Source organism: Lates calcarifer, linkage group LG1 (genome assembly GCF_001640805.2).
Source record: "Lates calcarifer isolate ASB-BC8 linkage group LG1, TLL_Latcal_v3, whole genome shotgun sequence".
Classification (NCBI taxonomy): domain Eukaryota; kingdom Metazoa; phylum Chordata; class Actinopteri; family Centropomidae; genus Lates; species Lates calcarifer.
This window is the reverse complement of record NC_066833.1, coordinates 24,190,252-24,217,255: the sequence shown is the minus strand read 5'-3', so window position 1 is coordinate 24,217,255 and position 27,004 is coordinate 24,190,252. Positions and strand designations below refer to the sequence as shown.

Sequence of the window (27,004 nt, the reverse complement as noted above, 5' to 3'; positions counted from 1 at the left end):
GAATGTGTTTTTGAAAAAGAAAAAAATGAATGAAACGTGACGAAAATACAAATACTGTTTAATCAAATAACAACACAGGAGGTTAAACCTCTGACTTATTAATATTTAGACTTACAAAGGAGAGCATCTGACATGTTATCTTATAATTATGACTTCATATGTCATGTTTTAACAAAGTTTCTTTTTTACCATCAAACCTAATTTCATCTGCTTTTTCTTTTCCTGATGGAAAAGGGCTTCCACAGTTTATGTCCTTTAAAAATTTTGTACCTCAATTATAACAAAGGTTACTGATCTCATTTCCTACACCACAAATCTAAATGTGAAACTGAAAGCTGACAAAGTGCAAAAATGTTATTTTTGGGGGTGGGGGGATGCAGGAAACAAAGTCATTTACTGATGAGTGCTGATTGTCAGCCCAAGAGTCAGGATATTGAGGCAGCCAAATCTTCCTAAACTGTATTAATCTCAGTATAACAAATATTTTTAAACAAAGAATCGGTGGTAGACAAATGTTACCAGGAATAACACACTGCATGCAAGCCTTTAAAATCCAGACATTTAAAAATATCCCTTACTGCTGAATCTCACCTCTCATACCTCATAGGATATGTCAACTGGCATGTTTGGCCACCAACTATGTTACAAATGTAAACAAATTACAGAGAGAAGGTACCATGTCAAGCTTCTGATACTGAAGCTAATTAGAAGTCCACACTTCACATTTTACACCACATTTTCTGCTTATCTTCACTGTTTTCACTGAACAGGATGACAGAATGCATATGGTAACAGTAAACTCCACTGCTGCTGAATATGATGCTTAATACAAGTCACTGTTTGCCCACACCAGTAATGATCCTGTCCCTATTTCTGGTAAGGCTGAGGCTAACATACCTCAACAAAATGCACAAAGATGAAAGACAGGTTCAACAAAATAGTCACAGACATCCAAAGCAGTCATTGCTCTAAGAAATGGAACATTTGATTAAAAACACAGTTTGTTGTTAAAGGCTGTACCAGTTCACAGGTCCTGAATAAGTGAAAGACACCCTGTTAATGTGCGATCATCTGAATCTAGATGTGATAATGACTATACTGAGGTCAGATCACAGTCTGGGCAGAATTTGGATAATGACAACACTTAAATATTTGCTGTAAACACAAAGGAGCATAGAGAATGTAGAATGCATTCTCTATGCTAGAATGTAGAATGCATTCTCTATGGAGGAGCATATTGAATGCAGGTGCTTCCATATAAGTGTACTGCAGCTACCTCATACTGTACACTATGACACATACTTGAGTATGTCCAGTTGAGCCTGGATTCTGGATCAAGATGGCGAGAGGAAAAGATCTAAAACATGACAATGATGATGTCTCCTTCACTATGACAAGAAACACTAGAGATGTGTTAATGGAAATATATTTACTGATACACTTTTCAGCAGCTTTCTGTGTTTGCAGGTGATAGCATATTGGGAGTCACAGTATTCTGCTAGTCAAGTGTCTCCATAAAGTCAGCTTGGCACACTTTCATCCATAGCACCAAATTGTCACACCTGCTTCATTTTCAAATGACGTCCAGCCCACAGAGATTTGAGAACAGATTGTCCACGCTGTCCTCAGCAGTGTGTATCTGTGTTTACATGACAGCACAGCTCTTAGCTTTGGTCCGCTGATAGTGTGTTGTTGCCACAGTGGACATGTCTGTTCCACTCTGAGACATCCTCTTGGTGGCTCTGGAGGACTTCCTCCTCTTCATGTTCTTGTTGTTCTTGTTGACGCAAGCCAGTGTGGCCACATGGAAGATGTCTCTGACACTGTTCTCAGACTGCAGCGAGGAACACTCCAGGTAGGGCGCGCTCAGCTGCTTGGCTGTGTTGGAGCCCTGGGAAAAAAATTGTCAACAGGATTACAAGTATGTCACACTGATGCTCTGCATTCATGAGGATATTTCACCAACAATTCCTCAATAACTATTCGTCACATAATCAACTTACAGGTGATGTTATTTCTCAACAGAAAAATGTATTTACAAAAACAAAAAATTTGCTGCTTCAATCTGACACTTATTGCACTTTTTTTTGACTTAATGAATTTTATGTGTAGCCACTCTAATATACAGTCAGCTGATTCTGTGTATCTGCATTGCAATTGCAAGCAATCCTGGGCCACAAGCCCACAAATGACAACCTGTGACTGTAACAATGTGCATTGAAAGACTGGTGTTCAAAATAGCACAAAACATAATGTTAAGCCTTCCTTACGCATGGATGATGATGATCTTGATGAGATTATTTTTCAGAAATAATAATCAGCACTGAAAATTCTTATGAATCAGGATGCATTAAGCAGAGTCAGATTAAAAAATGGTACTGATATTATTCTGACACTGACTCTGTCCTAACAAAAGTATGAGAGGTATTCACCCACCTGATCATATCGATACTGGAGTGTGTCTGCTGTGGGACTTGGTGAAGAGCTCTGTTCGGAGGTCTGACTTACAGCCCACCAGCAGCATCTTGGTGTTGGGACAGAACTCCTCAATCTCCCCTCTCCACTGGACAGAGGGAAAAAGCACATGATATGGCATAATTTTACAAGTTACCAGTAGTTACAGAACCACCCACTGACCTGCAACACACATCAGGGGAATGTTAGAAACTTCAGTGGATACAGTTAACCCTTTTTAAAATTAGAAAAAAGGCTGCTTAAATAACAGAACACAGACACATGGACATCTCACTTTGGTGTGAATAGTTTCAGGTAACACCAGGTAAAATACTTTGACAGTAGTGGTCAAATATCAAGTGTCACCTTTAAATGTCCAGCCTATGCATACCTGCACAATAAATACTAGACTGGCAGACAATAAAACTGTTAAAGGTAATAATAAGCACCAAACTCTCTGTGTGAGGAATGTCTCTGAGGCTGGAGAAGCCACCCACACCTCTCAGCTTGTGCCCAACAAATGTCAGTTATGTTCATGTGTGTGTGTTGCCAACATGCAGTCTGTCAGTTGAAAGCAGTTGAAGTGTCAGACTACAAGACGCTAGTGTAATGCTTCAAACTTAACAAGGGAACATTTTAGTGTGTGTGTGTGTGTGTGTGTGTGTGTGTGTGTGTGTGTGTGTTTGTGTCTTCTTGCCCACAGACTTACTCTGCTGGCTGCTTTCATTATTTACAGATCTTTGGAGAACAAGCATGTAACTATGGAGTAAAAAGAAACCCTGGATAGATCCCTGCTGGTCACCAGAGTAGGAGGAATCTTCAGTTGCAACAGGCAGGACCTTCCAAACACTCACCTTCTTAAGAACGCTGTCCAATGTCTCTGGTCTGCTGATGTCAAAGCAGATGAGGACTGCATCAGCATCAGGGTAGGAGAGAGGACGCACATTGTCATAGTAGGGAGAACCTTCAATTAAAGAAATGTCTACATGTCAGTTGTTTTACTTCATAGAAGCATTGTTCCTCATAGTAATTAAGGAGAGAAGTGACTCTTCAGTTGTTAATCAGAGGATTCTCCTCTTTCATTTGCACTTTAGCAGATTCTCAAACATTACTGTGATGTATGTGAAATGTGGTCCAGTCAATCAGCAATAACTTTACTGGATGTTGTGCTGCTTGCATTTATAAGTACTGCTGTTGCTCTTCTTTATCTCTACCTCGGATGAATATGCTTTGCTGCTATAAGTCCCATCACATGTCATTACACTATACAGTATGCTGCCATGGAGTGAATCAATTAGCAGCAGGATTCCCTTTTTTTATTTACATTTTTAGCTAATCTGGTTAATCTGTGCCATAAAAAACTGATGTTGCATTAAATGGACTGTACTTATATACAGCGCTTTCTAGTCTTTTCAACCACTCAAAGCGCTTCACACTACAGATCACATTCACCCCATTCACACACACATTCATACAGCACTTGTTCTATACATTAGTGCTTTCTAACACATAAACAGACATTCACACACCGATGACACATCGGAGGCAATTTGGGGTTCAGTATCTTGCCCACGGATACTTCGGCACGCGGACTGGAAGAGCCGGGAATCAAACCACCGACCTTCTGATTGGTGGGCGACAGCTCTACCTCCTGAGCCATTAGCTGCTAGCAGTTCCTGTTTACACTGTAACAATCACTGGGTTTCTACGGCATACTGAAATAATTCATGATAATCATCAGACTAGATCTGAACTTTTACGTAGTGCTGTTCTATGATTTGGAGTCAGTTGCTATGTTGTGAGAATACAAGACGTTATTTTAGATGCAAAATTCATCAGTCAGATGCTAAGAATTGAGAATAGTACTGAACACAATAAAGTAATTTAGTGGACATCCCAAGATACTGGGCTTTATCTCAGCTACCATGACCCAAGTAGGCTGGCTACCATGACTTGGGTCAAAATAAAGATTCTTCTGTGAAAATGTACACAGCTGCTAAGATTACATGGCCTACGAGTAATGAAGTGAGTGCCATCTCAAACTTTCAGTATGTGAAAATGCATAAGGTGATTTAAAACATGGTACAGATGTGATAATGGAGCTTTGCCTCTCCTGGTAGAAAGCAATAAACCTACACTTGAGCCATTATAGGATTCTTGATTCCTGTTAGTCATGGTGAAGTAAAACACATCATGCTAAAATGCTCACTATGACAATGTTACACGTATGTTCACTATGGTCAACACCTTAGTTAAGCGTGTTAGCATAATGGCATACAAATTCGCACCAAACACAAAGTCAAGTTGAGGCTAATAGGAGTACCATTAGTTCTGCATGCATTTCATCACAAACCAACATACTAGAGCATTTCTACCTGGTGATGCTGGATTAAAGTCAGAGAATCAACAGACTCATAAGGATTCATCCTGCGGCTAAGGCAGCTGCCTTTACCAAATTTTGTGCTGATACACCAAGTAGATGTGAAGATGTTTGACTGGACAAACAAAATGTCAACTAAGTCCACAAAGTTTGACCATATTACTACAACTTCAGCCTCCCTTCATTGGCTCCCTATTCATGTTAGATCAGACTTTAAAGTGCTCCTAATGACCTACAAAATTCTAAATGGGCTAACACCCTCATACCTGTCTGATCTTCTTAATCCTATTATTCCTTACCATTCTCTGTGTTAGAGAGCAGGGCTGCTATCTGTCCCCAGAGTTAAAAAGAAGTCAGCAGGCTGCAGGGCCTTCTCCTGTCAGGCCCCCTCCCTCTGGAACAACCTCCCTATTGATATCAGACGGGCTGACTCAGTTGAGGCCTTTAAATTCAGGCTAAAAACTCATCTTTATGCCTTAACTTTCAGTTAGTACCAATTTCTGTTTCTAATTTCAGGCTCCACTGGTTACCGCTCTACTTTTGGCAGGTTGGGTCAGTCTCAATGCATTAGTTAAGCGTAGTAGTTAGCACATTAGTGTCCAGGCTGTGTGCCTCTCTGTCTCTCCTCTCTCTCTTTGTCCTCTCTCTTCATTATTCTCTACTGTAGTTTTGTGCTTTTGTCTCTCTTCCTCTCCTGTCGCTTACTACAGGTTTTCTGCCTCCAGAGTCTCCTTCTGCTCCCACGATCCAGCTCAACGGATGTTGTTACAATTAAAATCTATTAGTGTTAATAGCAGTCTTATTGTTATTACTCAGTGTTTTCCCTACCATTGTATTGGGGGGTGCCCTGCCAACGCGACCCCCTCCCAAGAACAGCAAAGAAAAATTTGTAAAAGTTAAAAGATCATTTATGTTCACATTTCTCTCCCCACTTGTGTCCACACACAGGAGCGGAAGAGCTGCAGAGGAGACGGGTTGACTACTTGCTGTTAAGAAAAGCTCCAACAAGTGTTGTAAGTCTCAATAAATCATAGATGGACAGACGCCGGCTCTATTTTATGTTCTCTTTCCCTTACACTCCCCCCAAACCAAACTGGTCGAGGCAGATGGCCGCCCACCCTGAGTCTGGTTTTTTCCTTGCGACTGTCGCCTAGTGTTTAGTGGGAAATTGTTGGGTCTCTCTTTGTAAATGTTATTATATAAAGACTACAGTCTAGGCATGCTCTATATGTACAGTGCCTTGAGATAACTTCTGTTGTCTGGTGTTATATAAATAAAAATTGACCTGACGTGACCAAAATCTAATTAGTTCATCCTTGAGTTCAAGTGAAAGTTTGTACAAGATTTGAAGAAATTCTGTTACTAGAGATATCACACCCATGAGAATGGGACGGATGGCTGGACGAACAAGTGGACAACCCCAAAACATAATGCCTCAACAGCACAAAGGCACAAAAAATACCACAGTAACGACCAGAGTGAAGTGGCTGCACATGAATTCCTGTGTACGAGCAGGAGCTGAGTCATAGTGCTGTCTCCTCTCAGCTGCATAAATCAGACTGCTCCTACACCCAGTCCTCCTGGGAAAACCACCTCTCTGCTCAACAATGCTTAGAATATCCTGGTTACTCCAAAGCATGGCTAGAATTACAGCAGTGCACATTCCATCAGACGATACAAACACTACATCCTCCCAGGCATTTTTCCAACAATACCCCACTGTATCATTACATTTGTGATACTATGAGGGAATCCACAGCCCTATGACCTGAATACTTCCACTAACAGAGTGGTGGATGGATGCCTCAGGTTACTGGTGCTGTTTAGATCTGGGATCTCATTGGATCATGTAGCATGACTCAGTCTGTAAGCCTGTATTGTCCTTCACATATGAACAGACTGCTGGATTTCCCAGAATCAGGTGTCAGACCAACAGAAAACATGATTGCATTCACATACATAAAACATAAATGTACATTCACAGAATCACACTTCAGATTTGAAATTGCAGGCATGTTGTGGGTGCTGGAGACCAGGAAAGGGGGTGTAAAACGACAATCAAATAGTGATAACAATAATACACTTCAGTCCACCTGGAGGGGGGGTTTCTGCAGCACTCTCAGCACCCCTACTTCTGGCCTCTGCTCTGGCTGATAGACCTTCCTCCAGAGCAGCTGAGTTTGACATGCATCAACAAACAGCTGTCAGTGAAAACTTTCCTCACTCAGCCCAACATCTTTTCACATACTGCAGTCTAATTTTTTTTGGCCTTACTTGATTTACTTGAAAATTATTTTGCAAGGCATAGGGGTATGTAATAGGGGGTATGCAATATGCCATGTATGGACATTGAACCCCAATGCCCCAGCCTGATGACTCGAAGTGACTTTATTACCTCCTCAACCACTGATGTTTGGATTCAGAGATGGAATTCAGATGGTACTCCGTGGTACAGATCAGAGACTACAACGCAGGAGACTGGTCTCTGTATATTATTCATCCAATTCACCTAAACTCAAATTAAAGTAAGTGAGAATCCTCCAGAGTCACATCAGTTCCCCTGAGGCCCCTTCTCCTCATGCAGGAGTTCTTAAAAGCCCCACATTTTTCCACGAACAGATGTAAACAGTGATGAAAGATTTTCACGTCTGGTAGAGCACGTTTCTTATGTTAAACAAACAGAGCAGGGGCCCTTATTTTCATAGCCTTGAACCATACTGCCTTGAAAATGTCTCTGCCATCCTTTAGGAGCTATGGAATGGGGCTTTTCCATGAGAACCTTTGTGAGAGAGAGCAGATGTGGAATCTAAAGACAGATGACCAAGGGAGGAAATAGGGATTCTGAATTTTACACGATGATACAAGGGCGTGATTTCTACCAAGGGTGTCTCCCATAGTTTCAGGTTGATTTTCTTCCTAAAGTCTGTCTTCTTGCTTTTTGGGCTTTGTTTTGCCCCTAGTTTTGCCTCTCAGGCTACATACAGTCTTCAAATTAGTGAATGTTATTGAGGTATATGCAGTACTTGCAAACACCACTCAGGGCTGGAACAAAGTGCTACAAAAAAATAATTTAATCTATATTTTCACTTAAAGTCAGGCCAGATATTGTCCTAAAAAGACAAGTGAAAGATAATTTTAAGTAAGGACACATTATAGAGCCTTACACAACACTTCTGTGTCTGTTACACTACCACCACTATAGAAAGCATCATCATAACATGCTATTTACTCAACTGAGTAACATGTATATAAATGCATAAAATATGTGTTTATTCATTTATATTCATGTCCATTTACACGCAGTGAAATCCTTGCAAATGGTCTAAAATGCGGCAGTGCATGTGCTCTTTGATCAGCCTAAAAGGACACATCACTCAGCTACTCATTGACCTCCACTGGATCCTCCAAGGAAAGCAGTTGTCTGGCACTGCCATCCTGCACACAAGGCATTCACAGTCCAAACTGTTCTCTTTTGTGGTTCCCCGATGGTGGAACAAGCCGCCAAATGCTATCAGAGGAGGAGTGTCCCTCTCTGTGTTCAAGAATCTCTTGAAGACTCATCTCTTCTGAGAGCACCTCCTCTCCTAACATCCTAGCATGCTGCACTAGCACTTACTATGCACTTTTTTGATTTTTTGATTTCATTGTGGTCCGCAACCTCAGAAACCTCCCTTTACCTATGCCTTAATAATATTAAAATGGAAAATGCTCTTTCATGTAGGCTCAGACTGATCAAACAGCATTGTTAACTGACTGAAAGTAAGAAGTGTCAGCCAGTAAGGTGAAAGTCAGACATGCAAAGTTGGATTATACCTTCTATTTATTCTGTGTCAACGTTGCTATCAGTCTGTAACATCTCTACTGAGACCTTTTTTCATAGCCGTGGGCTGTCACATCTCAGATCAGAAGCAAAGACAGATGTGGCACAAGTGATAGTGTGTGACTTTTGACACCTGAGACCACTACTCACATCTTGTCCCTTTAACTACAATCATCATCACTCACTAACCTTAACAAAGAAGTCTGACTATCGGAGACTACTTTGATCCAGCTACTGGGTTTTCCCAGGGCTCTCACATGTATTGAATGGTCTTCATTGGCATGCATGGAGTTTGCTTGGTTTTCACGTGTTGTCATGCAAGGTCTGATTGTGATTTTTATCATTTCATCTATAACACTTTTAAATTCAAGAGTCTATTCATTCTGCTGAGCTTGTACGTCAACATATCCATCTCTGTGACGACTTAACAAATTACCAAACACCTGCTTGCATGTTGAATTAACTGATACTGTATCGTTGGCCTAACTACCCTCTGATACCACACATAGAAGTATTTCCTGGATTGCAACTCCATGATGGCAGAAGACATGCCAGAAGTGAAATGTAAAAACTCACTGTTGAAAAAGACATATGTTTAACTAAACCTTTTATGTTGCAATAATGCTACAGTAAAGTTTTGTTGACCAGTATGTAATATTAAGTTGGCTGGAACAGCCACTGTGGGGTAAAGATGACTTGAGCCACCCACTACAATATATTCAGCTATGTATTCTGAACAGCAGAAAAGTCAACCAAGTTGACCCTGAAAAGAATAACTGAGTCAACAACTAACAGAATTTGAGTGTGTATAGCTATTTAAAATGGAGAAAAGTTAGGCAAGCTTAATATTTTTAGTTGGGAGAAAATTTAGCTGGCTAGATGACAATGCGAAATACTAAGTTTACGCAACAACTTTAAAAAAAGTTGAGCGAACTCAAAAAAGCTAGTTAATAAACTTTTTTAAAAGTTGGGAGTACAATAGTAAGTGAGTTAGGATTGTTTCATCAAATGACCATTTCAGGCATACAATAATAATACAAAAAAGGATGTCTCTGGTTGATGTTTTTAAACCATTTGTAGTTCAACACGAGTGACATTCTTCTAACAGCATTATAGCATGCAAGTATTACACCCACAGCAACACACCCTGTCTTACTAGCAGGCACAGGTAAAGATGAAATATAGAGAAACAGGTTCAGCACACCTGGACATCACGCAGAGGTTTATATTCCTTTGAGGCTGGATTGGACACATTATATGCACATTGTAATCACAGCAATTATTTTCATTGTGTTGCTCCCAGTCAGTCAGCACATACAGTGGGATCCAAAAGTCTGAGACCTCTGTCCCATTCACAATTAAAAATGCTATTGTCAGATCAGTTGTGATATACAGTGTGTCACTTGCTGTGCAGTTAATCCTGTAAACCTTCTAGAACTGAACTAACCAGTTTCAGACTGAAGTTACTTTGAAATCAAGGCAGAGTGAAGTCAGTCAGTACTACTTCAGTATCTGTAAACCCTTGAAAACTACTGTTCTTTACATTACCTTACATGAGATTCAACTTGCTATGTGTACTTGTACATACTGTATATGATTGCTAAATTTAGTGCAGGGCTGGTTGATGCTGCATTGTGCTGTAGGTAAAACAGAACCACAACCAAATTTTTTGCCACATTGCCCTGCATTCTCTGGCTAGACCCTTCTGTCGTGAGACCCCTGCTGCCCAAATGCAGCACTCTTAACTGACAATAAATAGAAGGTCTGTGTCTTTTGCTGCACAGCTATTGTCAGTGTGACTCAAGGCAAAACATTCCCCATTACTCCCTCTGATAAATGCATGATAACAGTGGCAATGGATGAGTCTGAGCTGGGTGTGTGAGCAGCATCTCAGCCAGATTCTGAGGAAGTCTGGGTAGCAAGAGGGGGAATTTAACTTCTTCAGTCAACCTCCAGCCTTTAAAATAGGGGAGGGGGATACACATGCAAACTTTGGGAGTGCCTCAGCTGAACTCCCTGACTGAGTGGTGGGTGGGCTGTTGTGAAGCAGGGGTGTAAGCTGCAATTTATCCAACACTAGCAAGTTCCACAGAAAGGCTGTGACGCCGTCTGTCTGGAATGTAGGCGAAGCACTGGATAGAAACTAAGAGTCAGATTTCACTGTAGCCACCATATGAAATGCTCCATACACTCACACATCTCCAGTGCCAGGAAATCACTGCTGCCTTTAAACTGAAAAACTGCTCCATGAAGAATATTTAATATAAGGTATTGTAACATCCACTCTGTCCTATCACGTGTTGTTTTTTTAATCTTTTCAATCAAAACTCAGTTCAGCTGTCCACAGCATAAAGGGAATTACCTCCTATAGACTTGCTGGGATGGTGGGCTAAACTTAATGTGCAACTGACCTGTAATGTAAGCACATAAAAGATTCTACCAAATGTGAGGTTCTATGCTACTGAATAAAGTCTTGTATTAGAGTTGTTACTGAAACCTGTGTGTAGTATATGTATCAATATTGGACATTTTTTAAACAGGAGTTTTTATTTAACCTATGTTTGTGAAGTGTATGTTTCTGTAGTCCCAGCAAATCCAACAGTGAGAATCCTTGTCTCCAGCTGATCACATAATGTTACTTTCAGGAGCTACTTTCAGTTCACCTTTCAATTATATCAAACCAATAATTCAGTTTTATTAAGTCAATAGTTTTGAATCATGATTCAAGGATTAATGAATCAGGATAAATAAAGAAGCTGCTAAAAGAGGTGTGTCCGATTTACAGATGTTATTACGATATGTCAGATACATATTTAATATTTTAACAGACTCTGTATTAGCAAGCATCCCATATTAAAGGACTCTGATTGGGATCTGGGCTGAAAACTCTTGACTAAAGCATCCCTACATGCTACTCTGTATAGTTCTGTCTGAAAACACAAATGGTTTTATACAACTTTTTTCACATCTGCCACAGCATTAGTCCTAACCTTGACCGAGCCCCTGGGTTCAGTACTAGTACCCACTGTAAAAAAACAGGTTATCTGACACCCGGGAACCAAATACACTTCTATTATAAAGTACAATAGAAATCACAAAAATCGTGTCAGTCATCAATCATGTTTTATTATGTAAATGGGAAAGTAATTTAATCTTCAGAGAAATATCAGAAATGCCCCTATAACTTCTGAACCTCTCACTGGCCTGTGACAGATTGACAGCTGAGCAAGCAGGGACACGGACACAAAAAAGAATCAAACCTGTCCTGGTTCCTGTGGTTTACACACCAACCTCAAACAGCTTGACGCCTCTGACAGTTCATGTTTCAACCAGACAGTACTGAACATTAAAACCCTTTCCAGGGGAAGTTGTTGTAATCCAGGAATATTTGATAGATTTGTCCAAGATTTTTCAATGACAGCATTAAAAAAACAGTAGAACCATTGATGTGGCGGATGTATGCTTGTATGTCTTTGAGACATAGGCTGAGAAATAATTACATAACTACCAATTGTAATATACAGCTAGCAAAGCGTACTCTGAATGTATAAACGAACAAAAGATATGGTATCAAAGGACAGTATTATACTGACTAATATTGTGATAATGTATTAGTCATAACTATGTGTAGGATTGCAAAAGAAATACATTGTTGTCTGCTGAAGGATCCTCTGACTTTAACTGACCTCCTCCTCTCCACAGCTGTCCTTATGATGTATGTCAGAGCATTCTGAAGATTTTTTTTTATTTCAAATACCACAAGTTTTTACATAGAGCAACATAATATGTTCTAAAGGAACTGATTCATGAAGGCTAGTGATGAAAGGATTTAGGCCTAATTTTCTCTCTTCATCATGATAACAAAGTCTTAAGATGAGAGGTATAGGATGGGAAGATAAAGGTAGTTTTACCAGCAGTTCCTGTGTGCCTGAATGTTTCATTATATTAGAAAGCAGAAAATAAAGGGCTTGTTTTAGGTGCTTTTAATGACGTAAAATGAGTGTGAAGAGAATTATGTGAATTGGTGAGTAAAGCTTTATTTAGTTGGTTACTTACCTATACTTATCAATCAAACTTCTAAATAGGTTAGTCAGAATTGGGATAAATTAAACTTTCCTCTAAGCCTCACTTAAAAGATGCCTCCACTTTCATAATAAGGTAAAGACTGGGCTTATCTTTAAGAAGGGACTGACTGGAGGTCCACGCCACTTTTCCCATCCCGCACCCAGCAGCTCAGTGTGGGGAGTGTCCTCACCTGAGGTGTCCCAGAGCCGGAGCTCCACTCTCTGCATGTCCAGGTCGAAGCTGGCCGTGTAGTTTTCAAACACCGTGGGCACGTAGCACTGCGGAGGACACACTATGGTCAGAGTTCGGCCGTTTGAATGACCGTGTCATCAAGAGGACGCATCTTACCTCGGGGAAGCAGTCTTTGGCGAATACATTCAACAGGGCGCTTTTTCCACACTGGCTGTCTCCTACAACCACTATTTTACACTGGACGTTGGCGTCTGACTCCATCCTGACTGCTGCTAAGTCTCCACGAGTTCCAGGTTTGATTTATTGACGAAAGACAAGAAAGAGTCCAGACTGCTTATAGTTCCTGAATCCGGTCCAGCAGCAAAGTCCCGTTTCAGCCTCAGGGAAAGTTGTCTAAAACCGACCACAAACAAAGATTAGTCCACTGCTCCGGTAATGGGACTCTGACTGGTCTGAAATGTCCTCTGTGGACGCTTGCTCCGGGAGAATCACGGTCCTCAGCACCGACTCCTATTTCGAACAGTGGAGGGCGGGGCTCCACCGTGGGAATCCCGTCAGGAATTAGCCTATGACGGGAATTCTTTGGTTTGGCAGGGAAGGGCCTTTTTCGGGCATTAAGTAGAATTTGCTTTCATCATTCCCCCTAAAAAGGAAAGGATGACAGATGAATATGATTTCTTAGTAATGTCTTATTTCTTTCCTCACCACTAACATCATATGACTTGAGTTTGTCCTAATGAAGATAAAGCAGTCTGTGTGTTTTTCTAATGACCAGAAATAAAAATGATGGCCTTAAACATGGTAGGCTAGTAAGAGTGCTGTGGCTCAGAGTGTGTTCTGCCTGTTTTCTTTCACATTGGACAGACTGCAAAAGTCCAAAACCCTGCACAGATAACACTTACTGACTGTCAGTAGTGACCCTATTACAGTTTCAGGTTCTCTTCATGAGCCTCCAGAAGAGCTTCATGACAGCTACAGTGCTCTACTGGAGGGATGAACAGCATTCTTCCAATGCTTGCCGAAAATATCTCATTGGTGTTCAGTAGAGATCTTTGAAGGCTGTAGCATGTGCATGCCTGACAGTAAAACAGGACAAAATATGTCCCCTGTGCCCCTATTGGCAGGTCATGGAAATATAGGTCTTCAAATTTCCATTTTCTGGGGGACACAGTTTGCTGGCACAGAGAGCCACTACTAGCCTATGTGCAGATGACATCTCTTTGGTCTCAGGGTTTAATCTGCTCAGGGTCTCTGTCACAAGAAGTGGGTGAAAGAAGGCAAGAGGGCATTAAATCAAAGAAAAGCAAGCAAAGGAATGCTATCTGTGGGCACATAAACAATGACTATGTTACTTTTATTAATTTCATCACTCCTTCACTGCAGCATGCAATTCTGGCCAGCCAAACAACTGAGGCGGGAGAGAGGCTGAGAAAATGGAAAATGGATGAAATCTGACATTTGTGAGGACACCACGCCTGATTCACTCCATGTTGTCACAGCACATCTTCCTCACTCCACATCTCATCACTGAGGCTCCACTACATACAACAACAACATTCCATCTTGTTACAGACATTTAATGTTGTGTGTAAAAATGGATATATTACTGAATATGAATAGTGCATCAAGTCAGTAATGGACCAAGCTGAGTAAGTTTAGATCACCTGCTGTGACACTGAAATTAATATTCAAATAGATCCTTGTCAAGTGTTCCTGTCTGAGGTGTGAGTATGGTGATCTTTTGTAATAAGGTTGAGCTTAATTCAGCAGAACACAAGTGTAAGGGACAGAACTGGAAGGCATGAGGAGCCAGGTGGGTTTTGAAAATAAGGGCTTTATTTTCCCCCAAAAAATTCATTCATTCATTATTTATTTATACTGCTTATCCTTAGGGGTCGCAGAGGGGCTGAGGCCAATTCCAGCCAACACTGGGTGTACGCTGGACAGATTGCCAGTCCATCACAGGGCCCCCCAAAAATCTGATCTACAAAAAACAAGTAGTAAAGTTGTAGGCCCATAAAAGAGGTCAAATGAACAGAACTAACCTTAGGCTATGATAACAAAGAAATTTAACAAACCAACTGACCTAACAGAACTCAACTGACCTACAAACAGGGAGAGGAGACATAAAGTGGATGATCAAACCAATTACATACAATAGAGTTAACATAAAAACATACTAACTACAAAACAGGGTAGCTAGTCTATAAACTGAAATAAGCATTGAACTAATCAAAGCCAAAAGCACTTAAACATAATCATAAATAAGGGTAATATTGAGATCTAACCCCCTGTACACAATGTTTAGCGAACATACTGACGACATATCAGCAACACTTAAAGAACTTAAAAAAGTCTGTCCATCAATCCATTCAAAATTCTTCCAAAACATGCAAAGGCTTGTTCATAATATAGTGGAACAACATCACACTACTGAATTTATGTTAGATAGTTAATAGTTGATAGTTATCCAGTTTTCTCTCCAAGTTCCTCTCAAACATCCAGCTTATTGCTCTGCAGGTCACACATCCCCTATAATAATAGAATAGGTACCCAGTAGTTAAATAATAAGCACAGAATATTATAAGGTCTTTGTAAGATCCTGAATTGTTACCCCCTTATTCCCTCACGTCTTGTTTTAGGGCTTGTTCCATAATTTGTCCTTTCAACTGGAGTGGAAAAGCCATTGCTGAATGGTTTGGCATAACCGAAAGTGACAGTCTCTCCTTCAAATGTACCTGATAGCTAGAGGGAGAGTGCTGACTAGTCTGACTTCTTGCGTCTAAGAGCCACTTATGAGGTAGATATGGCTTCCAAAGCTCTTGATAGAATGCTGAGAAAAGAGCAGTGAGAGTGACCCTGAGGGGACCACCAGTCCATCCATCCCCCCACTGTCCCTTCAGAGTCCATTGCTCTGTGTTGTGGTTGTTTGTTGCTGAAAACCCCTTTGATTATTTTATTATTATGTGACAGGAGTTTGTATCAACTGACTGACTTAAAGAGCATTATCCTAATGGACCATAGAGCCTCAAAAAAGACTTGCACACATAAAGAACAGGAAATCTGGGTCAACCAACAATACAGAATATCTCACAGTGAGCCACTAAAAGAACAGTGCAAAAAACAAGCCAGTTTGCATGATGCAAGATTTGCCAGTAAATTAATATACTGTAAGTGCCAGGTTATATTCACCAGACATTAACTGTGGGTGTGGTGGACTGTCAAACTGTTTAGTCGGTCCAATAGAATTCTGTGGTTTCCAGTGTTGTCGCTGTGGGTAGAAAGCATGGCCCAAACATGTCTGAGTTCAAACTGTAACCAGATGCTCCACCACCACAAAAATGCATGAGGAGTTACTAAGGTCTGCTCTATTGTAACGCAACTAGGCTCTGTGGCCCTCATTTATTCTGTGTCTAAAGATGTGCCAGGTTAAGTGGCTTCATCTGTCTTTAGTTTCAGAAAGAAGCTTAAAAGCTTATTCATACACAGATCACTGGATAAGACCTGTGATCATGATTATTATGGTATATACAGTATCAGGACTGTGGCTCAGGAGGTAGGTAGGTAGGTAGGAGGTAGAATCAGAAAGTTGGTGGTTTGATCCCTGGCTCCTCCAGTCCACGTGCTGAAGTATCTTTGGGCAAGATACTGAACCCCAATTTGCCATCAGATACATGACACTGGATTATACGTGGGATTCCAGGTAGAAACCTGAGTGTAGCACAAAAGTGACTCTCGTCTTTCTCCACTCACAAGAATGACCAGTGCTACAGCAGACTGCAGTCCAAACAGAATTGATTTATTCATCAATTAGGGTAGACTAGGAGAGCATAGCCAAAACAACAGACAAAACAGTCTTCAATATTATCAACTAACTTACCTATCTTCAACAAAACAAAAGAAAGCACAAGCATACCTACCTCCCTCACATAAACACAAGAAAAGGTGTCAACAAAAAGGCTTCTCACCTGTAGTATCTATGGTTTTTGTACCAATTAACTTTCAAATGTGCATTCATGTTTGCAATGAGGGATTTATAGTATAATATTATAAACAATACCCTGTCTATGTAATTGTTGAGGGACTGTTCTTGCTGACACAGTCTGATAACATCCTGCACTGACATTTGTGACCTTATGTATCACACTAATGCATGAGCATCACAGTCATAGTCAAGACAATAAACAAATTGATACTTATTCATTCATTTTGATGGATTAAACCCCTAACAACTGTGGAAGCCCCAGGTGATTCTATTCAGCCGAAAGCCAGAAACTCATGATACTGGAGGTTTATAATGTGGTTAAAATGAGATCAGTATAAGGCACTGTATAATTAAAACTTCAATATGTCTGATAACTGTGTTAATTTGCTCTTTGACCTGAATTTTTTTTTCCCTGACCAGTGCTCGTCTCTGCCTAATATGGCATACACTCAGTTGTCAGTCAGAGATTTAACCAGGATCCATTGGAATGATGGCACTGTACACAGCAAAATCACCAGTGTTAAATTAACACTGAGAGTGTTAAATTTATCACTAGAAAAGTGTCTATATGTGTCCACTCTTTTCAGTGTTGAATTAATAATTTTAAAAGTGTTAATTTTTTTTACACTCACCCAGAGTTATTTCAACATTTGAAAAATGAACACTTGCAGTTTTGCTGTGTATGGGCAATTTAAAGTCACCAATTAACATGCATGTCTTTGGACTGTGGAAGGAAGCCAAAGTACCTGAAGAGAACCCATGCCAGGGCACAGGGAGAACATGCCAGCCAGCTTTGCTGTGAGGTGACAGTGCTAATCACTGCACCACCGTGCCACCTGTGTGGACATACCTGCAACAACCAAAATCCACACCATCCACAAACTTTCAGGAATTTAGTGTTAAAATAACATTGACCACCGTTAATGTCAGTTAACACTGAAAATTTAACAGTGACGATTTTTCTATGTACATTATCATGCTGAAAATGTATTTAATGTCACACCAGAGGGAAACATATAGTTGGTACAAGTGCCCCTCTGGTGGGCCCACATTCTCGGTACACCACAAATACCAAGGTTCACCAGTAGTCCCCTCCCCAGCATAAGCAGAAGTGACAGCTCTAATTCAACATGGGAGCCTCCCATATACTGTATCATTAGAAATAAAATGACATCAAAGTTCACTCCAAGTAAGAGGGTGACAAAATAAGGAGTTTTAGCCTGGATGTTTATGTTAACCTTTGTAATAATTTATCTGTTTCTCACTGTGGATGTGTACATTCTCACATTAAACTGTATTTTGATATATGCATGCATAGGAAGAGGCGTATTCATCAGGACTGGTTTGTACATCTGCACGTGATCCTCATCCTATAAAGGACTTCAAACCCTCAGCACGTGTAGGATTTTGTTTGGATAGCTATTGCCTCGTTTAGTGAGGTGGAAAAACTATAATATGTTGCCATCTAGTGGCTGCATAGAGGATTGCAGGTGCCCTCTAGTATATTTCCTGGATGGATGGCGGAGCACTGGTGCTGTGTATAATTCAGTTAGAGATCAGTTAGAGATCAGTTAGAGGATGGTGAAAATGTACACAAAAGTTACATTTTACATACATACATACATACGTACAGGTTAATGTAAAACATACAGTGCATCAAAGTTAAACTGTACGCAGCATACATCAGTGCAACAGACAGGAGTCTTTGTATGTGTCTGAAATGGAAATGAGACACACATTTAACGAAGCAAATGCATTATTAATAGACAATATTTAAGAGGCAGAGGAACCCTCCAGACCAGTAGGGGCGGTAATGCGCACTGAAGCTGTTTGATACCTGCCATCCACCAAAGAAAGGGACGAGCCTCCACCATAAAACGCATGTGCGGACTCAAGGTGAATGGCTTCTGCTGTACTAACGTTAGCTGTTGGTGAGCAGCTGTTGCGCTAACGTTAGCTGTGAATAAGCTGGGTCTTCGTAATACGACAGAGAAAGGAGTTACGAATTTGTTTGTTCCTCACAGTCAGAGTGAACCTCTTGACACCAGGTAGTTTTCTACTACTCTGTTAGCCTGCAGTAATAGCTAATGCTAGCGTACTTGTTCAAACTTGTCCGGTGATAGTGTGGCCGTCAGATTCACAGAGATACAGGAGGATAAGGGGGGAGCATTTAGCTTACGTAATGGACGTTTGAGCCTTGGAGTTATCAGGGTATTTGTACATGTGTTATCTTGGTGTGTTTGTCTTTCTGACTGTCTGCATGTCTCTAGGTTGAAGCTGAGCCAAAATAGACGTGCTTGCTGTTGATTCATCATCCACACAGAAACACAACTGGACCCTGCAAGCAGACACAGACGCACCAGAATGGCCAGTGTAAGTCAAGTGTATATGCAGCTGTTTAAGAGACAGCGATAAATATGACGTAACTGTGTGTGTTTGGGTGAGGAAAGCAGGAGTACGTGAGATGGCGACGGGCAGTGCATATCCAACTGTATGTCCACTCAAAGTTTGCTTTACTAGGTACAGCTGTAATGTTTGATGCAGTCGAATCCAATTGTTCTGTCAAAAGTCAGCTGGTGTGATGTCTGCAACGTGTTGTTTATTCACCTCTGTGTTTTATCACTGTCAGCAATATCATTCTGACCACCGCACGGGTAGGTAAACTTTATGGCAGAGCTGTTGTATTGAATCGCAATGGATTGTCACACTTGCACACCTGCTTATTCATGGCAGTGTCTCTAGAGTTTGCTTAGAATGGTGCCAAAAACAAAAAGAACACCAATTTAGCATCAGTTCTGTGAAGGGAAACGCCTGATGAGAGAGGTCAGAGGAGAATGATTGGAGCTGACAGAAAGGCTTTGATAACTCAGATAAGCACTCTTTACAACTATGGTGAGGAGAAAAGTATTTTAGAACGTACAATATGTCCAATCTTGAGGTAAATGGACTACAACAGCAGAAGACCACTTCAGTGGCCTCCCCAGTTACTCGATCTGAATCCAACAGGGCACCTGTTGCCAGCTTGAATGTGCAGCTGATCTTCAGAAATGATGTGATGCAATCATGTCAACGTGGAGCAGAATCTCCAACATTGTGGAATTCCTTTGTGGAATCTATATGGAAGAACTGAGGCTGTTTTGAGAGCAAAGGGAGGAACTACCCACAGTGTTCCTATTAAAGTGACCACTGAGTGTATGTTTGGATGGTGGGAGAGTGCGTTCCTTTATCACAAAACCTATAGATCTCTTGACACATTAATTTTGACTGAAGTTAAGAAGTTTGTGTATGTTAGCCCAACTTGGTTTTCACCATTTGGACTTTTGAACACAAAGGTGTTTTTTAAATCTATTTACTGAGTTGTTTTTTTTTCATTTTGAATGCCCTACGGACTCTCAGTAAACAATGTGTAGTTGGGACTTTGTGAAAGTTGCTACCATTGATGTGTTAGCGTGTGTTGTGTTTGTGCTCAGGTGCTGTGCCGCAAAGCCAGGCTGGTCTCTTACCTCCCAGGACTTCATGTGTTGGTGCATCGTGTGGCTGGAGCCAGAGCCTTCTCTGCTGCTGGATCCTCAGGCTCTGATGAGCCCCATGTAGCCATCACTCCATCTGACATGGGTATGTCATACATGTTTTTGGTTTACACTTTAACATAGCTGGATCACAGTGAGCGTCTCGTTATATTGGATTGACATTCGGCCGGTCAGTTTTGAGTAGGTTGCAAAAACACATATCAAAATGTTAAATAGCTGTGCACTCTCTTCCTCTGATCCATTTGTTTTTGGTATGGACTAAACCTTTGTGTGAAACCTGAATTTTCATACATCAAGTACTTTTCCTGATTTGCCTCCCTGGTTAAGGACTGCGGACTGTGTGGCCTGATGAGAGTATGGGACCTTTTGGGCCCCAGGACCAGCGCTTCCAGCTACCTGGTAATGTGGGTTTTGACTGCCACCTAGAAGGATTAGCAAAGCAGGAGAAGAACCTGACACACAAGATGGTCCCTGATGTGCTGTCGGCCCCATCCAGTAGTGAGAGACATGAGTTCATACTGGCCCAGTTCATCGGAGACTTCTTTGTAAGTGTAATGATGTTAACATGAGTACTTTTTCTGATGACAGGAAGACTGCTTAATTTTAAAGAGGAAAGCCACTCAGATACCATGGCCAGAAAAAAACAATTTCTAATTGGTTAGCCCTTCTGTTAATAATTTCACCAGGACACCAGTCCACAGTTCAACTACTGTTCCAAAATCAGTGCCAAATGTATTTCATGCTGTGTTAGCAGTTATGTAACTCCCTGGTTAAACAAAACGAAACCAGTTAAACAAAGTTAAACTACTTATGAAGAGAAAGAGCATTTACCACAGTCTCTCACTGTATTCTTCTCTTACTCTCTTCCTCTTTTATACATACTACATATATCATTGATCATCACCTGGCAGCCCGCAAGTAACATCCAACCGGCCAAAGCTTCCCCTTCAGCCTTCAGAATAATAGATCAATTTATCGACATTGACCACCACCACTAGTAATGGAAGTGAATCTTGCTGCAGCTCTGAACCAGTTTGCTCAAAATGCTAATGCCTGCTAATGACTCTGAGTCACTGGATCTATTCCTCACATCCTAAAAATTCACTTGCTTCTTCTGACAGTTGTCTATGTGTGTGTGTGTGTGTGTGTGTGTGTGTGTGTGTGTGTGTGTGTGTGTCAGGAGAAAGATGACCCGGACTCATCTCAGAGTGTCAGTAGAGCTGAACAGTACTTTGACAATGTCAGTGTGGAGTGTGCCATACAGTCCTGCCCTGAGCTACTACAGAAAGGTACAGCACTGATACTGCACTCCTCACACATATCATTCATAACATCCAGCACCTTTTTCTTTATTATTATTACACTATTGTGCTTCTACATCCATAAACTTTTACCCACTTTTTTCTTCTTTTTCTTCTGTACACTAATTAGTCATATATACATACATACTTTGTGCTACAGAAACAATTCAGGTATCAAAATGTTCAGCTTTTGAAGGACACGCGTGCTTGTATTTTCTACTATTCATGTGCGATTTTATCCATTTTTTTTATCAATTAAAAAATGAATGTAATCCTATGGAAGCTCAGCTCATCCTTTTGGAAATGTATTCAACTTTGCAATCTTACTAGTCTGACGTATGTGCAGCTGCAGACTCCATATTTGGCTTAAAATGTTACCAAGACCTTGATCCTTTAATGGTGTACCTTTTAATGCTGCTAAAATGTTTAATTTAGGAGATTTGTGGTGTTTTTGTGAGGGTTGTTATAGTTTCTTGGAAGATTTATCAGTGTGTCATGTGACCACCTTAAGTATGGAACTCTCCTGTCCTCCCTGCTTCTTTAACTAATCATGTCTCCCATTGTGTTTGGAGTGTGTATATTTTCATGCTCAACTACTCAAGCGCTCACAGAAAATACTAACATCTCAACAAAAAAGCTTTATTTTTGAATCCTAGAGAGATTTATATGTATGCTTATTTTCCAAAATTTCTGCTGTGTGTGCTTCAGTGGTGCACCATATAGAGAGGATGCTTCCCGATGAGAGGGTTGGCAGTTTGATCCCAGGCTCCTCTGGTCACTGAACCAAAGTGAAATTGATTACCTGATGGCAAACCATTCAGCTGTCAAAATGTTTAGTTTTTCCTGGACATTTATACTTACTCAGCCTTTTTTCTGCTATTTGTACTATTCAGCTTTTTCTGCAATTTTGCTATTTTGCTATTCTGCTTTTTATATATTCTGCTATTCAATTTTAACCATTACTTCAGAGATTACTTTTGGCTTTCAATTTTCTTCTGCATTTCAACTATGTTTCCAGACATTTTAAGCATTGCTTCAGCATTGCTGCAGTATTCACGCTGCATTTACTGCAGGAAATGCATTTTCTAGTTTGCACTAGTTATTAAGAACCAGGCAAAAGCTGTTTGTACACATTGTCCTGTGTTAATAGCTCAATTTTGTCAAAATGCCACTGTCTCTGTCTGATAATTCAAAAGTATGTCATTCTCTTTGTGTCTACTAGAGCAACAATAGCTGGGTGTAGCTGTTCTAGCTGATGAGAAGCAGTGTTTCTGTCTCATTTGTGTGTCTCCTGATAATGTGATGAACAGATTTCCAGTCCATGTTTCCTGAGGCGCCATCCTCTGGTATGATGGTGGTCACAGTTACCCAAAAGACCCAGAACGATATGACGTCATGGTGTGCTGAGGTGGAACAAGAGAGAGAGCAGATGCTTGACAAGGTAAGCTGCTGTCTGGAGTTTGTTTGAACTTATGATGCTGCTTCAGGATTTCTCCTGTCTGACAGTTCATACTGTGTTTTTAAGTAATGCTCAGATACACAGCAGGTTCTTCACATCTCCTTCTCTTATTTTTAAAGTGAAGAGTGCTGTGACAAAACAAATGTAGACATGTAACATGAAAAACATTTAAAACATACATCTTATAGTCAGATCTTCATTTAAATTACAATTATGAACTGGCACAATGTATTATAACAAAGAAATAATTACATTGTTCTTGTCCATATTGAAAACATCATTCAAACATTCACAGTGCAGGTCAGAAAAACTATGTGAACCCCTCGGTCACTGACATAAACAGAAACTAATTGGAGCCAAACCTGGAAACCAGATTGGAGATGTGGGTTAGAGCAATTCTGACTTGTAAAAACAACATTTTGAGTTTGTTGTTGACAAGAAGCATCTGCTGACATCTGCAACATGTCTTGCTACAATCAGAATTACTTTGTTGATTGCAAAGTAATGTCAAAAGTTTAGATAGATCTGCCACAGTTGCTCTGTGGACTGAGGCTGTCTCAGTGTTCAGTGTTCTCAGTGTCTCTTTTCTGATAGTTCTTTATGACTCTGGCTCTATGTTTGGGATCCTTGTCTTACTGCAGAATGAATGTGGGGGCAGTCAGACACCTCTCTGATGGAACTGATGATAGGAGTCTAAACATCTAAAGCTTATAAAACTTTGCACAGTACTGTATACAGATGGATGACAAATTAAAGGAAAAAACAGAATAAATGAGTGGAGAAACAGGATGACAGTGCCCCCATAGTGATCGATTGATTTGATGGGTATGACACTGAAGGGAATCATTTTCTATGGCCTTGGCAGTCACCAGATCTCATTCATTCAGAGACTCATTTAGAAAAATTAGAAGACTTTTCATCATAGTATTTGAGTGGGTTGCTGGATTGTCAGATGTCTCTAACCAAATTGAGGAGTGGGATGCTCTGTAGTTTGGGTGGAGGTGGAGGGAGCATTTTCTATGACTATTATCTTAACAGAGTGAACTGGCTGGTAACCTACAGTGTTATAGGTGTACTGTTTGCAAGTGTCCATGTCGTTCAGTCCTATGCTGTACATTTTCCATTGAGTAATAAGTGCTCAGTGAATGAGTTTTAATCCAAATTTGTATTTTGGCCCAAACTTTCACCTTGGTGTGGTGAATGTGGAGTTTCCAGTTGTGTTCCCATTATCATATCAGAAGTAAATCAAATGAAGCACCGTTGTTGTTGTATCACACATTAATGATAGTTGCTCCTTTCTGTGCAGTTTATTGATGGAGCGAAGGAGATTTGCTACGCTCTGCAGAGAGAAGGATTCTGGGCTGACTTTATCGACCCATCCTCAGGCCTGGCGGTAAGATACCACTATTGCTGTTACTGTCTTATTGTTTTAAGAGTTAAACACATTCACAACTTGCTCAACAATTCAAGAGTGAATACTAGAAAGACCATGTGTAGTGGTCAGTTTTTGTGACTTTACACATATTTTTTAACAGCCTGCATAAAGATCCACTCCCTGACTGTTCTATTGTGTCCACTAACTCAACTGTGCAACCAAGCGCATGCTAATTAGGAGTCTATAGATCCCCAATGTCCAGTTTGACTTAAATATAGTGTTGAGCCAGATTAGTCTAAGGTAAGTAAGAGACCCTCACAAAAATAACAACTAACTTGTTTTAACAAAGTTGTGGAGCAGTAATAAGAAGGGAAAGAGTGCTGGTAAGCCCTTGGAAATGTACAGCAGTCTAGATATCATTGGTTGTGTGTGTATACTGAAAATGGGTCTGAATTATTTCTGAATGATAAATGTGTGTGTCCCTTTCCAGTTCTTTGGCTCATACACCAACAACACGCTGTTTGAGACAGATGATAGGTACCATCACCTGGGCTTCCAGATCGAGGACCTGGGCTGCTGCAGAGTAATCCGACACACTCTGTGGGGGACACATGTTTTTGTGGGGACAATATTCACCAACGCACCACCCAGCAGCCTTATCATGAAGAAGCTGCAGGCAGCTGAACATAAACTCAGGGACACTGGGCTGCCACTGTACTATGTAAAAACCTGTCTGGACTGTTTGGTGATGGTATCCATTTTAACGCAATCCTTCAAGAACATTATTAACTGACTCCTCAGTGTTTTTACCTTTGCAGCATGTATGTACAGATATTAGCTGATATTGATTTATATTTATAGATACAGATCTCACAGGTTGAAATGCTGCTGTCAACAGAATAAAGTGTTTCTTGACTGAGCTGCAAGTGTTTCTGTAACCAGTTTCAAATCAGTTCTTATCTGATTGTGTTGTCTGAACTGTATTCAGATTTTTCATGAAAGGGTTAGATTATACTGTCACTGAGAATTTGCCCTGACAATAAAATACCAATATCAGCAGGGGGAGACTGAACATGTTCTATCTACACCCCCTACTAGCTTCAAACTGACTGTTCCACACAGTGACAGAGTAGCATTAAGCAAAATAAGACACACACAAACACTCCTTGTCATCACTATGACGGTGTTTAAGATTAGAAATTAAGAGTGAGGACATTTGAATACCGAACAAAGAAAATGTTTTGTTGTTCTGTATGTTCATGAACATTTGAATATAGACCCTAACAGTTTATATTCGAATACTGATGTCTGCAAAAATCCAATTTTGATCCCCTGTTCACACGTTGCTACGGAGGGTAGAGAAGCAGCAGAATGTCAGCCATTTTTAATAGACACACAAGGGGGCAGTAGTGTCAAGTGTGGGCATCACCGGGTGATGCCACACAGGAAACAGTAACCGTTTTATGTGCTATGCTTTGGAGGAGTTTGAAAAAATACATTTTGCATATTTCATAATTCTGCTGAAATTAGGTGGAAATTGGTGTGAGATTCAGACCAAGATTCAGCTGAATTAACAGAACACATAGATGTGAGGTTTTTGAATGTGCAATGTATGATGCAGGAGTTACTGGCCAAAATGCCTGTACCTTGGTTATAGCATCACCAGCTTTTTTTTGTTTTTGACGTGTGCACGGTTTTATACCTCCACTAGAAATCATCCTTGCAGAGGGAGGACAGGGAGAGAGAGGACAGACAGGGGAAGCATAAACTAAGAAACAAACAGGAGAAAGAGAAAACACAAAGTTGATGACATATAGTAGTGTGTTATAAAGGATGTGAAAATTTCCCAATACACTTTAAGTAGTTTCTAAAGATGGTGCCAGGAGTGGGAGAGCTTTTCAAAACCTTCCCATCATAACATTTCATTTGACAACTGTCTGCCTACTACAAATGAATGCTTTGACGCAGCTTTCTGAGTGATTGTGTACTGTATGTTTACAGAAACAGGCAGTATATCACACTCACTCAGTACTAGAACAATGAACAACAGTATCACATTAAGAGAGCATTAACTGGAACAGATAAATGAAAGCTGCCAGTACTGACTCGTGGAAAACAGTTCAGGTGGAGTGTTTGAAGGTGTGAACATGTGTGTGTCTGTGGTGAGCGCTGGAAACCACAGCCACACTGTGTTCTCACTGCGTAATCCCCTGGCTGACCACACTGGGAGCCCCGCTCTGTCACATCTCCACATCCAGTAATCCTGTTAGACCTTCACACCAGGAATTCCATTCAATTACAACTCAGATCAGCCCCAAGGTTTGTAATGAACCACACTGCATTGTCTTGGGCTGACAAAAGCACAAACAAGCTGTAGACTGGTGCCATGCAGGTGGGGGAAGGAAGGCATGCTGGGAAATAGAACTATATAATTGTGAGCCAC

At 40.6% G+C, this 27,004-nt stretch overlaps 2 protein-coding genes across 4 annotated transcripts; one reads left to right on the top strand and one right to left on the bottom strand.

The window, feature by feature from the left end:
* Positions 1–41: 41 nt before the first annotated feature.
* On the bottom strand, positions 42–13,568 carry LOC108897164 (rho-related GTP-binding protein RhoE). The gene is made up of 5 exons (XM_018696631.2): positions 13,068–13,568; positions 12,910–12,997; positions 3,309–3,418; positions 2,448–2,563; positions 42–1,901 (listed from the first exon to the last, which is right to left on the bottom strand). The coding sequence occupies exons 1-5, from the start codon at positions 13,170–13,172 to the stop codon at positions 1,646–1,648; spliced, it is 675 nt and encodes a 224-aa protein (XP_018552147.1). The 5' UTR covers positions 13,173–13,568; the 3' UTR covers positions 42–1,645.
* A 5,182-nt stretch (positions 13,569–18,750) lies between these two features.
* Positions 18,751–25,480, top strand: LOC108897163 (cobalamin trafficking protein CblD). Of its 3 annotated transcripts, none has more exons than XM_051072613.1 (8): positions 18,751–18,792; positions 19,167–19,269; positions 20,367–20,511; positions 20,754–20,971; positions 21,607–21,715; positions 23,038–23,168; positions 24,493–24,579; positions 25,052–25,480. In XM_051072613.1, the coding sequence occupies exons 2-8, from the start codon at positions 19,261–19,263 to the stop codon at positions 25,352–25,354; spliced, it is 1,002 nt and encodes a 333-aa protein (XP_050928570.1). In that variant the 5' UTR covers positions 18,751–18,792; positions 19,167–19,260; the 3' UTR covers positions 25,355–25,480. The 3 variants fall into 3 exon arrangements, with proteins under 3 accessions (XP_050928570.1, XP_018552146.1, XP_050928566.1); XM_018696630.2 differs by having other exon boundaries at positions 18,764–18,944; XM_051072609.1 differs by lacking the exons at positions 18,751–18,792; positions 19,167–19,269 and adding an exon at positions 19,274–19,387.
* Positions 25,481–27,004: the final 1,524 nt, after the last annotated feature.